Source organism: Pseudopodoces humilis, chromosome 17, assembly GCF_049639895.1.
Source record: "Pseudopodoces humilis isolate 2021_Gansu_Grassland_sample_001 chromosome 17, ASM4963989v1, whole genome shotgun sequence".
Taxonomy (NCBI): Eukaryota; Metazoa; Chordata; class Aves; order Passeriformes; family Paridae; genus Pseudopodoces; species Pseudopodoces humilis.
The window spans coordinates 15140555-15153141 of NC_142216.1; the positions used below are offsets into that span (position 1 = coordinate 15140555).

Here is a 12587-nt window from a genome sequence, read left to right on the forward strand (position 1 = left end):
TGCACCCAGGGACAGCCAGGGATGGACAGAGACAGACAGGGACACCCCAGGGACAGCCAGGGATGGACAGGGACAGACAGGGACACCCAGAGACAGCCAGAGACAGGGAAAAACAGGGACACCCAGAGATCCCCCAGGAACACCCAGGGCTGAGGGTCCCTCTCAGCTGGGGCTTCTCTCCAGGCTGAGCAGCCCCAGCTCCCTCAGCCTTTCCTGGGCATGGAGATGCTCCAGGCCCTTCCTCAGCTCCGCTGGCCCCACTCCAGGAGCCTCAGGTCCCTCCTGTCCTGAGAAGCCCAGAGCTGGACACAGGTTTTCACCCCTTTTCACAGGCTGGAGATGTTGATTCTGTTTCCCCTGTGAAGGGAGCAGCCAGCTTTGCATGGTGCACACCCAGGGCTGCAGGAAGGCTCAGTGCACAAAGTGCTGCCTGGCCAAGGTGTCAGTACGAGGAAAGGAACGTGCAAAAAATACTAAATATATTCTTTTATTTTTCCCTGTTTTAATAGCTGCAAAAGAGTGCAAACAGGAAAGCTGTTAGGGATTTTAAGACTCAGCTTTATTGTTTTCTATAAGCAAAAAACTGCTGTTGTTTCCCCAGGATGAAGTTTAGCAGGAGTCATTTGGATCTCAATGTGTCCTAATTGCTCTGGGGACTCTAATAAAAATTCAAAATAAGGAGCTGTAGGATTTGGTTTCAAAAAAAAATTATGTTCCATGCACAGTGATTTCTGATTACCCAAAGGCTCTTTTTTTAGTATGTAGCTGGTTTATTTTAGTCTGTGGGATATGTTTTATCCACGGCCTCTTTTCCACATTGGAAGGGAAGGATGCAGGACCTGCAGTCTGCACTGGCAGAGATGGATAGAAACCACAGGGACAGCATATTGTCCATGAGCAATGACCATCAGTACTCCAGGGGCTCTGCAAAGTGTAACTCTGGTTTAGTGTGGTTTATTTCTGTTTTTAGTGTGTGGCTGAGGGCTCAGCCCAGCCCTGCCCCTCACAGCCTGGTCTGCAGCAGAAATGCTGCAGGTGCCTTAGAACTTGGTGTCATCAGGGAGGGACCCCTGTACAGAGCAGGGGGTGATGTACAGAGCAGTTTGGTGCTGCATAAATCTTTGGTGTGCCCACATCTTGAGTTCACTGTGCAATGCTGCTTTCCCTGTGTTCAGACTGTCACACAGCGATAGAAGCAAAAGAATTAGAGAAAATCCAGAAGAAGGTAGCCAAAATACTCAAGGGGGTGGAGAAGCTGTCTTCTGAGAACAGGCTAAGAAGGCAGGGTCTACAATCTGGAGAGGAGAGGCAGAGAATGATATGACTGAGGTTTTCAAAATTGTATAAAAAAACAAGCCCATGGGAGAAATAAATGCTGATTTTCACAAAGAGAATGGTAGAAGGTTTTTATTTCCAGCCATGTTGAAAAGGCAGAGGTCAAAGCAGAGACATAAGAAGGAAGAAATGTGCTTCAAAAAGAAGAACCATGGCTGTGATCTCTCCATGTCAATACAGGATTGTCTCCTCAAAGAGCCCTGACCGTGCCCATGTGGAGGCTACTGTGTGACACCTGCCTTTTATCAATTCACTGGTAAGTCAGGTCATAAAAGCACATCCATCCCTGTCCTGCAGCCATGCTGTGGATGGGATCTACAGCCTGGACACCAGCTGGATGGGATCTACAGCCTGGACACCAACTGGCTGCTGGGCACATTCCATTCCTGCTCACAGGGGACAGGAACTCGGAGCACATGGCCCATCACAGCCAAGGATGTCACTATAGGCATTTAGCCCAAGAAGTTCAACATCTCTTCCAACCCAAACCATTCCATGATTCTGTCTTCACTAAGCTGGAGGGAATGGGATGCAGAGCAGCAAGAAAAAGCAAGGCTGCTGCAGGAAGCAGCCTAGCTCAGCATGAACTTGAGGAAAAGCTCATGCTTGACTAAGCAGCAGGATTCTTCTCCAAGCCTTCCTGTGTCCCAGCAGCCAAGTGGTTACACAAAACTGAAGTGGGAGCCTTTCCAGTTCCTAACGCAGAGAAGAAAATTAAAAATAAATCATTTCCCACCAGCCATTCAGCTTCAACAAAAGCTGGGACACTTCCAGAGCCAGTCCCTGAAAGAGCTGCTGTGTGGTTTCCAACCCCTCACAAAATCAGGGCAAACTTTGCTGCATCTCTGCCCGGCCTCTTTGGGACCAGTGCTTCCCTGCAGTGGATGCCAGCCCGGCTTTGCTGGTCCTGCTGCAAATCCAGCATCATCCCAAAGCAGATGATGAGGCATTTCTGCTCTCCTTCCCTCCCAGCCAGCCCTGCCTTGTCTCCTCCTGGTCCAGGGGCTGTGCAGGACGTGGGGCAGAGAGGGGCTGGAGCAGGGAGTGAGTGTCTGTCCTGAACTGCAATCCTGTGGCACTGGAAACTCGCAGTGATGAGCTGGTGTTGCTGGAATTCTGATAAATGAAGGTGATAGCTGTTGGCTGAGTCTGGCCTGCAAAGCAGGGCAGCATGAGATGGCCACAGGGATGGGCTCCTGACTCCCTTCAGCCTCTGTCCCATCTCTCCCACCAAGCCCCAGCTCTGGGAAGGAGATGGAAAGGCCGTGGTTAGCCATGGGTCATGGATGCCTTGGCTTCCCTTAGCCTCTCCTACAGCAATAACAGGATCCTTCCAGCATGAATCCATGTTCTTCTACCTACAGGGGCCCTACAGAGCCGGTCTGCTCCAAATCATGGAGCTCCTGCTTAACAACTGTCTACAACTCAGCAGGGCCCCATTTTGTGTTGTTGTGGCCAGACCTGGCTGGGATATGTGCCAGGTCATCCCCTTCTCTTGCCAGACCCGTTTTTGTACACTAACCCCGGTTACGTTTGTGGGAGACTGGGAACACTGGACATGCAGAGGGTGCCCACCCTATTCCCAGGACCTAGGGAGGAGCAGTCACTTTGAAAGGGTGCCTCTGAGCCTGCAAAAAGGGCAAAACTTATGAGAATCCACTGATGGGAACCCACATACCACTTTTCAGCCCTTAGCTGCTTCAGAGCGCACTTTGCAAAGCAGAAGCAGAAGGAAATGAGGAGGGACTTGGGGAATGCCAGCCTGCAGTCCAAGGCAGCCAGGCTGTGCAGTTTTGGGACAGTCAGAGGAGCCCCAGAAGGACCTCTGAACATCCCCCCCATCTCTTGGCCCAGTGCTGCAGTGTGTCCTCTCCCCACAGCTTGATTGAAGCTGTGGCAGCTTCAGAGGCTGAGCTGCACTTTTGTGCTTTCCAGAGCAAACAGAAAATGGTGTTGAGACTCTGGGTTTGGGCTTTGTCCAGAGCTGGTGACCTTTCAGCTGTCTGCTGGAGGCAGATGTGGACACTTGCAGCCAGCTGTTCCACCACTGTTTGTCTTCCAGGTTTTCCAAGCTGTGGCATCCCAGCCTGTCTGCTCCTCCCTTTGCTCTTCCACCTTCCCCACACAGGTGGGGAGGCAGCAGGTCATGGGTGAGCTGTAGGGTGGGAGAGACCCCTGGTAGCTGGCGTGGGATGAGCTGGGAGTGTGGCAGGAGTTGTCTGCATGACTCCAGAACATGAAGAGCTGCGATCAGAGCCACAGACTGTCACAAACCAATCCTCTGCTTCCTCCGGAGATTCTGGGAAGCCTCAGCCACCCATAGCCTGTGTGTGCTTCAAGTGACTGTCACTGCAAGCAAAAATCAAGCAGTTGGTGTCTTCTTGGGAGTTTCTTGTGTGTTGCTACACCCTCAGCTTGTCTGCAGACTTTGTGTGCACACAGCAGCCCCCAGGCAGGTGTGTGCCATGGAGCAGGGATCCAGTGGAGACACACAAACCTCTCGGGTCAGGAGGCTGCAAGAGGCCCAGATTTCTCCTCCTGGCTGTGCTCAGCTCCCAGTTTTGTCACACTGGAAGCTGATGGGCTCCCCAGCTCAGCAATAGTCTGTGCACATATCCTGCCAATGGTGGTGCTTCTTCTCCAGCAGGAACACGGGCCAAGGAGGAACATGACTAAGGCTTTAACTATTGATTCCTCAGCTCTCCTTCCAGACCACAAACATTCCAGTGAGACTTCACAGAGGGTGAAACAGTAGTATAATGCTTAACAACTGTAGTAGTTTATATGTAAAAAAAAAATGGTGGGTTTTTTTTTGTTGTTTTTGGTTTTTTTTTTCTTTTAATATAAATAATGTAAGTTACTTAAAGTTAGGAGGGATGGCTGGGACATCACACTTACTATGGTTTGCCAACATTTCTTACTCAGGCTATATCCTAACTGCTTTTAGTTTCCTGTTTTCTGGTTGCATACAGCTGTGCCAAGCTGGAACTACTGGACTGGAATTCAGCTTGGGTGGTTCCTACTGGAGTTTTTGGATGGATGGCAGGGAGGTGGAGAGTTTCAGCTCAAAGTCTTTTGGCTGTTTTAAAAAATTTCACTCAAAACCCCCACATTATTCATCTCATATTAAGAAAAAGGCCAGCAAAGCTTTGCTGGAAAGATTCCTCCAAAGATTTGAGCAGTGGCTTGGTGTGGCATGTCTCACATGTCTGTATTATACCTTGACTTTGAGAAAGTCAAAATCATATTAGGTTTTCTGTACTTTTTGAGATCACAGTGTGGTTATGCTCAGGAGAGTGTTGGTAGTTTTGCAAGTAAAATCCTGGAAGATGCTGCTTTGGCTTGGCCCTGCTGTCAGTGCATGGGAACACCAAGTGCCTGGGACTGATTTTCTCTCCTGGATTTGGTGGGAAAGACATTTCCAGTTTTTCCCTCTTCATTTGGAATGGCAGATGAACAGCCTAGAGGAGACTTGGCCCACATGTGTGAACCTAAGGACTGTCCCAGGGGCTTGTTTTGCCCTTCCTTGGGAGGGCTCAGCTCCTGCAGGTGGGATTCTGGGCTACAGGAAGCTGATGTGCTGGTGACCCAGGAAGTCTAAGTCAGCCTTTCTCTTGTCAGGCTAGTGGAGAATGAAGCTGAAGGCCTGCAAAGGAGAGGAGAGGGTATAAGCAGATCGCTCTGCAGGCACTGGACACAGACATCTGCTGCCAGGCTGCTCCGTGGGCTCTTTCCAGCCACTGGAAAGCAGGTGGCACACCGGGACCCTGAGCCACCCATCACCTCTGGCAGCACACAGGCAGTGCTGTCCCGTCTTTCTGTCTCCATCAACTCTCTGCAAGTCTGGCCTGGGAGCTCAGGCAGCTGTCTGTAGGGGACACACCATCTGTGGTGACCTGACATGCTCCCCCAGCCTGGGGTCACCTCAGGGGGACACATCCCTGTCCATCCCTGCATTGTGTAAAACACTCTGCAAGAGAAATGTTGCTACATCGATCCCTCTGGTAGCTCATATTTGCTTGCATTTAGCTCAAAGACCTTTAAAATGGCTCTTGTTTGTTGATGGGGCTGAGGAGGAGCTGTTTGGGGGATCAGTCCAAAACTCAGGTATCTCACTCTGTGCATCTCATGGGTGAAACTGGGCATCCTGCGGGCTCACATTGATGAGTTTCTCCTAAAACCTGCAACCACAGAGTCTCTTTCCTCCATTTTAGCTGGCTGGGGGGCCTTTGTAAGGAGAGATGTCAGAAGCCCTGTGTAAGGAAAATTCTTGCAAAACCCCAGAGAACCAAAGCATGCTGAGGAAAAAGCACTTGCAGTGCTCTGCCAAGGAGTCATGGGATGGGTCTGGGAACCAGCCTGATGAGGAGCAGCAGCAGGGTGGCAGGACACCAGCAGGATTCTCCTCTCCAGCCTGGGTCTCACTTTCTGTGATCCCTTGTTGCAGGCAGGGGCCGTGCAGGGATCAGGAGCGGCCGGCTGTGACAGGGGTGGCGATGCCACGCGCGCTGTGACTGCGAGGGATGCACACGGATGCACGTGGAGAAGAGGTAAAACTGCCAGCACTGCCTCCAGGAGGGACTTGCCCCATCTCAGGACTGTGGCACCTGCAGCCCTCAAGGAGTGCTTCACCCCATGCAGGGCTCTGAAGCCCCAGCCCACCACAGCTCCCAGCTGTGGGGAGCAGGACACGGAGAGCGGGCTGGATCTGAGGTCCAGGATTGCCTGGCCTGTGGGATGGGAACAAAGTCAGGCAGGAATTGGGGTTCCCTGTGGGATCTGTCCTGCTCAGCAGCAGCTCAGCATGTTCCTCTGTGGATCTGACATTACCCAGGCCACAGAGGGGTGTTTTGGGTCTGAATCCCACCTCTGCCTTCCTCTGGCGCTGAGGGAGCAGCAGCAGGGAGGGGCTGCTGGCATCTCCACAGAGTGAGAGGTGCTCTGTAAGAGCAGCTGCAGTTCTGCACTCCTTGTTAACAACAACTGGTAGAGCCCTGACCTGGCCAAGCAATTAGTGATTTTACTGCTAATGAAAGCTTCAGCTCAGCTAAGTGAGAGAAGCCAGAGTCTTCTGCTGAACATGGCCACCCTCCTGGCTGCTCAAAGGTGATGGTTCACTGAGAGGGAAACTGAGGCAGTTGAATGATCTGCTTCAGATGTGAGTTAGGAACCAGGTTAGAGGGAGAACCCCAAAGTCCTGTCTGCCTGCTGGCACGGACTGGCCAGGCTTCCTGTCCAGATGAATCACAGCCACATCACCAAATGGTTTGGGTTGGAAGGGATTATCCTCCAACACCTGCCATGGCAGGGACACCTTCCACTGTCCCAGGTTGCTCCAAGCCCCTTCCAACCTGGCCCTGGACACTTCCAGGGATGGGGCAGCCACAGCTGCTCTGGGAAATATGTGCCAGGGCCTCCACACCCTCACAGGGAAGAATTTCTTCCTAGTCTCTAATGCAGCCCTGCCCTCTGTCAGTGTGAATCCATTTGCCCTTGTCCTCTCACTTTGTGGCCAAAGTCCCTCTCCAGCTCTCTTAGAGTCCCTTTAGGTTCTGGATTGGGCTCTAAGGTCTCCCTAGAGCTTTCTTTCCTCCAGGCTGAACAGCCCTATGAAGACAGATAATATTTTTAAAATATCTGTGAAGACATATATTGCTTAAAACCAAAATCAGCTGTTACAGTGGCTCAGCCTGGGTGCCATGCAGAATACCCCTGCTTCCAGCAGAGATCATTTCTGGTGGCACTTGGCTTCAGCTGTGGGAGGGTCATGATGGAGCAAAGCTTTCACAGCACTGTGGAGCTGAGGATGGTGCTTGTAAGACCTTGCACACTTTGCATCAATGGGTCTATTTGCCAATAAAGTGCCTTTTTGTCAAAAAACTGTTTATATCAGTGCAAACCAGTGTCCTTCCCTTGCCCTACAGAGAAAGCATCCCAGGGAATATTCAATCAGGACACTTTTGCCAGAGTTTTAGCTGGCAGCTTGTGACACCCTTCAGCAGTACTCGTGTGTTGGGAGAAGTGGTGCTCTGGCAGGCAAGATGCTCTGCAGAAATGCTAAATCAGCAGAGAGAATCACACAGGTTGGCACAGCACAGCTGCTTAGAACGGCTGAAAAAGAATAAATCACGCTCATTGCCCGTTTCACCTATTTCTCCTATTTCTGGAGGGCAGGGAGTACCAGGGAATCCCAGCAGAGAGTCTGGAAAATGCAGCCATGCCACGTTCGTGTCCCCAGCCCTGGGCACAAACAGCCTGCATGGGACACATCCCCTGTTCTGAGGCTCTCTGGGGTTACGGGAGCAGCAGGAAAAGGGTGCCTGGGCCCCCAGTGGTTCAGCACCACAACAGCAGCTTTTCCTCTCCCATCTCACTGCCCTGAGTGAGGAGCCTTCAAAATCACCGAACACCAGAGCAGTCCTTCCCTGCTTTTCCCCTGAGGATGTGAGCTTGGCTGACCTGCCTTTCCGGCAGCCCTTCCCGATGCCCACGCTGTGGTTTCTTTTCCCTTGTAGGTAGTGCCGAGCCTGAGCCGATCCCTCCCGTGAGCGCCGGGACAAGGAGCGGAACATGAGCGAGAGCAGCCCCTTGCCATGTTCTGCCGCAGACGAGAGCGAGCCGCGCTCCCCGGGCTCGCAGCCGTCCCCGCTGTCCTGCGGCGCCGGGGACGAGCAGCCGAGGCAGGCTGCGGAGCCTGCCAGCGGGAGAGCCAGCCCCCGGAGCGATGCTCAGCCCTCCCGAGCCCAGGGGGAGCAGCGGCACCAACATCTGGAAGCGGTGACGGAGCCAGGCGAGAGGCTCGGCGAGCCGGGACGGGGCTCGGGCGCTGGCAGCGGGAGCGGCGCTGCGGACGGGGCAGTGCTGGCCAACGGGGTGGACACCGCGCTGGCCCCGGGCCGGGAGCGGCCGCAGGACGGGGACACACCCGGGCGGAGCAGCCCCGAGCCGGGGGACAGCGGCTCCCCCAGCCTGCAGACAGCGAGCGGGACCCTCAGCAAGGAGAGGTGGCACAGCGTCCTGGGCTCCTCAGAAGCTCTGAGTGCTGACGAGGCAGAGGAGCAGTTCGGGTGAGTAAGGTCGGCTCGGTGCTGGGCTGTGTGTGTTGTTTTCAAAGCTCCTTGGTTCGAGTTACTCTGCTCCGTGTGTAACTCATCAGCTTAAGGAGCTGCAGCTGCTCTCATGGCTGGCTGTGGCTTTCCACTCCTGTTTCTCTTTGGGCTTCTTGTACATTTTTTCCCTGCTTGTAATGTTTTACTCCTTTTACTCTCTGGGCTTCTCACACGGTTTTTTTTCCTGTTACGAATGTGGAAAGCTGTGATTAGAGCCAGTGTCTGCTCACAGAGTCACTAAAGTGAAGGGGAAGCTTTTGGGATCTCCAGAGGAGCTGGTTGTGCTCAGTTTAGGGGTGTCCCTCTTGCAAGTTGGAGATTCAATTGCAGCACTTATGGCAGAGTTACCTGAGGCAACTTAGGGCAAGTACAACAGCCTGTGGACTCTGGAGAGGCAGGCTTGTCTGGGAGGCTGGTGTGCCCTGGAAGTCCCTGGCAGCATGGATAGTCCCTGGGCTAGCAGGTGGCAGCTGTGGATCTGAAAGTGGGCACGGCACTGAGCTTTGCTCTCCGCTGCACCTGTGGCAGGTGTTACCAGCGCCTGGGTGACAGGGACAGCAGTGTGAGACAAAAGGTACAGGAGTCATCCAATTCTCAAGTGCCTGAGACAAACCTGCATGTGTGCAATGTCCCTCAGTCCTCTCGTCTGGCTCACAGGAGAACTCTCCAGGCTGGTGTGGTATCCATAGCTGATTTTATGCCTCTGCAGGTTTCTAGACCTCCATGGGATTCTGCAGGCTGGGGGCTTAGGGGGACTGACAGGTCACTGGGGTGAGGAGAGGATGAAGGTTCTTCCCCTGCCATTCCTGCAGGAGGGGTATGGATGCTTCCCTTTGCCACCAGAAACCAGCCAGGGCTCTGTGTTGTAGCCACCCAGGGCTGATGCCTGCTGTGAATTTTACAGCCCTGCCTTGTGCACCTACCGCAGGGCAGGAGAGATACTGCAAGCAGGAGGGGCCGAAGAAGAGAGCAGGGGCTGTCCCAGGGGAGTGTGGCCTTCTGAAGAGGAGCTATGAAGGGACAGGGTGGCCAAGGTGGCCTGGGGGTCAGCTCCTAGCTCCAGCCCCAAGCAGGCTCTGCGCTGAGCTGCGCGTTCCGAGCTGGGGAGCCACGCAGGGCGCGGGCTGACAGCAGGCATCCCTCCTGCTTTGTTTCTCTGCTGTTGAACAGGCTTCTTTATAAAAAGTTTGTGGTTAGTTTCGCTCGAGAGCCCCAGCAGCATCACTGCTTCAAAAAGCACAACTGAAGGTGTTGCAGAGGAAGCGTCCAGGGCAGGCTGCTGCTGCCCGCAGAGCTCGGGGAGCCTGTCCCCAGGCAGGTCCCACGAGCCCCGTGAGCTATGCAGTCAGGTCTTGGATAGCTGCAAGTGTCTCAGGTTTCAGGGGAATCATATTTGCTTGGTAGGTGGCTCCCTGGCAGAGACTGCGAGTTCAAGAGGAAACTAAGTGTGGTCAGAGAATGCTGCTGCAATCACTGGAAGTGCAATTATTTTAAGGTACTAGGGCATGAATTGGTAGAAGTGGCAGGCTGAGGATCTGGGGATGATGCAACCTGACTGGGGTCTGCATGCAGAGTCCGTGATCTGGTGCTCTGAACATATTCACTTGGATAGCAAATGAGTCTTTTGGGAGGCTGAATGCACAAGGGACAAGTCACACGCTATATTCAAAGCAGAAGGGCAGCTGGAAAACTTCTGGGACACAGCTGAAGTCTGGGAAAGCACTTAGTGCCTGCAGATCGGGTTAGCTCACTGTGGTGGAGCTCATCTGTGCTTTGCCCACCTATCTTTAGGGTAAATGGCAGGAACGTGTGGCTGGGCCAAGCCCAGCGTGGAGCTGCTCTGCCCTGACCACACGGACTGTCCAGCCCTCCTGGGTCAGTGTGGGTCAGGAAGAACTGACAGATGGACCAAAGCACCAGGAAGCTGCTGTCATCCTGCATCACCTCTGAGCTTCCCCATTTTTTTCTTTACTCCCCTTCGAGGAATTGCTGTAATGACCCATTCTGGGTGTAGGAGAGCCTGGTTTAAAAACCGATGTTTTACTAATGAGCAGTCAGCTATTTGTTCCTGATGACAAATCATTTGTCATCGTCTGCACGTTACTGCTTGTATGATGCATTTTCTCCCTGAATTTTAAAGTATTTCACAAGAAGGTGTTGAGTCTTGCTCTTCCCACTGGAATGGAGAATTAAAGGGGGAAGTCATCCAAGGTCATCACTCCATGGTAGAGCTGGAGAAAGAACCCATGATTGTCCTCCTGAAGGTAGGTTAGTGCTTCTATGCAGGAATTGGTTGGTAAAAAAAAAATCAGGGAAATAGAACCAAAGATTGAGGGTGTGTGTTGCAGTTTGCATTAACTGAATCCCTTTTTTCCTTTCTGGTTTATCCCATGGCATCTACTGTTTGTCAGAGCCCCATTTTCCTTTCAATGTGGCTGTGTTGCCTAGAGGTCTTTCGCCTCCTCAGAATCCCCCAGCATTGGCCCTGCTGATGTCAGGGAGGTCACAGCTCTGCAGTCCAACTGCAAGATCCACCAGGGAATGATAATCTCAACTTTCAGCCCCATGAACTCATGGAAAAAGAGCAAAATTTTTACCAGAGAAATCCCCACCTTTTGCTTGTAGACACACTCAGCACCTGCAGTTTTGGGGCTGCGGCTTTTGCCCACACATTTCCTCCCATGGCAACATATAGCTGTCAAAAAATTCACATTCCATCAAATAAAGTTTCAGAAAAACTTTGCAGAAAGACTGCAGTGCAGAGGCAAGAAAGTCCTGGTTTCCATCATGTCCTTCTCTGGCAGGATCCACGCTCCACCAAAACAGCAAACTTGTGATGGCAAGTTGAACATGAGACAGCGGTGTCCTGGAAGCTGGGGGGGACAACCATGTCCTAGGGGGCATCAGGCCCAGCATGGCCAGCTGGGCCAGGAAGGGCATTGTCCCACTCTGCTCTGAGCTGGGGTGGCCTCACCTCGAGCCCTGGGGCAGTTCTGGCCACCACAATATGAGAAAGATCTAAAGCTGTTAGGAAGTGTCCAAAGGAGGGACATGGGGATGGTGAAGGGCCGTCAGGGACAAGTATAGGGCTGGAATGTACGAGGTCTGTGGTGTGAGCAGGTAATAGAGGTGATTCTGTATGGGTACTGAAAGAGCAGGGATGTCTTCCTTGGGACTATGGCTATGTGGGACCTGCTAAGTAATAACCACGAGGTTATTCTAGCACTGGATCCAGGTGTTGTATGCAAAAGTCTCCAGTTCAGAGGTCTGGCTTTTACCGGAACATGACAAAATGAAGGGCTGGCTGGGCCTCTGGGATCGCTCATCACAAAACTGGTTTTGTTTTCAGCTCTAGAATCTTGTAACAAAATTGGGAACCAAGTAGGTTATACCACAGGAAGATCCCAAGGGCCATTATCACAGCAGCCATTTCTGCCTCTTCTCTTGCCTCCCAGCTCCAAGCGGAACACGGCCAGAATTGCCTTGACAGTATTTTCTACATTTCTCCTTTCGCTCCAGGTTTGCTTCTGGAGATGCCAAGCTGAGCTGCAGTGATGATGACAGGGAGCATTTCCAATTCAAAGACATCAGGGATGGCTTCAGCTCGACCTTTGAGAAGATCATCGAGTCTGACCTTATGAAGGGGACGTACTACAGCAGCCTGGACTCTCTGGACGTGCTCTCCCTCACAGACGAGACAGACAGCTGTGTCAGTTTTGAGGCACCGCTCACCCCACTGATCCAGCAAAGGGCCAAGGAGAGCCCCGAGCTCTTGGAGCAGAAACTGGCAGCCCAGCAGAGAGAAGCCCTTCACCACATGGCTGCTGATAAGCAAGAGCAGGCGGCAGCCAAGCCAGCGGAGGGGGATTTTGGGAGCCCTCTCAGACACTCAATTACCAGCAGCAGGTCAGAGAACGTGCTGAGCCGGCTGTCCTTGAAGAGTATTCCAAATGGGTTCCACGTGGAAGGCTCAGAGGAAGATGCCACCAAGATCATTAACTCCATCAGGTAAGGCAGGGAGTTTCTTGGACAGTGGCTCCTTTTCTTATGAGATCCCAGTCCAGGGGCAAGGCTCGGTGGATGTGATTGAGTTGGAACTGCTCTGTCACCCCTTGTGCTTCCTTGCATGTATTGTTGTGCCAG

The 12587-nt window shown here is 52.7% G+C and overlaps 1 protein-coding gene across 3 annotated transcripts in view; it reads left to right on the forward strand.

Moving 5' to 3' along the window:
- PSD2 (pleckstrin and Sec7 domain containing 2) overlaps window positions 1-12587 on the forward strand; it is a 71961-nt gene that overhangs the window by 30409 nt on the left and 28965 nt on the right. For all 3 annotated transcript variants that reach the window (XM_088063657.1, XM_088063659.1, XM_088063658.1), the window contains exons 2-4: window positions 5783-5885; window positions 7851-8402; window positions 11964-12452. In XM_088063657.1, coding sequence (XP_087919783.1) covers window positions 7906-8402; window positions 11964-12452 — 986 coding nt within the window. In that variant the 5' untranslated portion in view covers window positions 5783-5885; window positions 7851-7905. The remainder of the gene's footprint in view (window positions 1-5782; window positions 5886-7850; window positions 8403-11963; window positions 12453-12587) is intronic.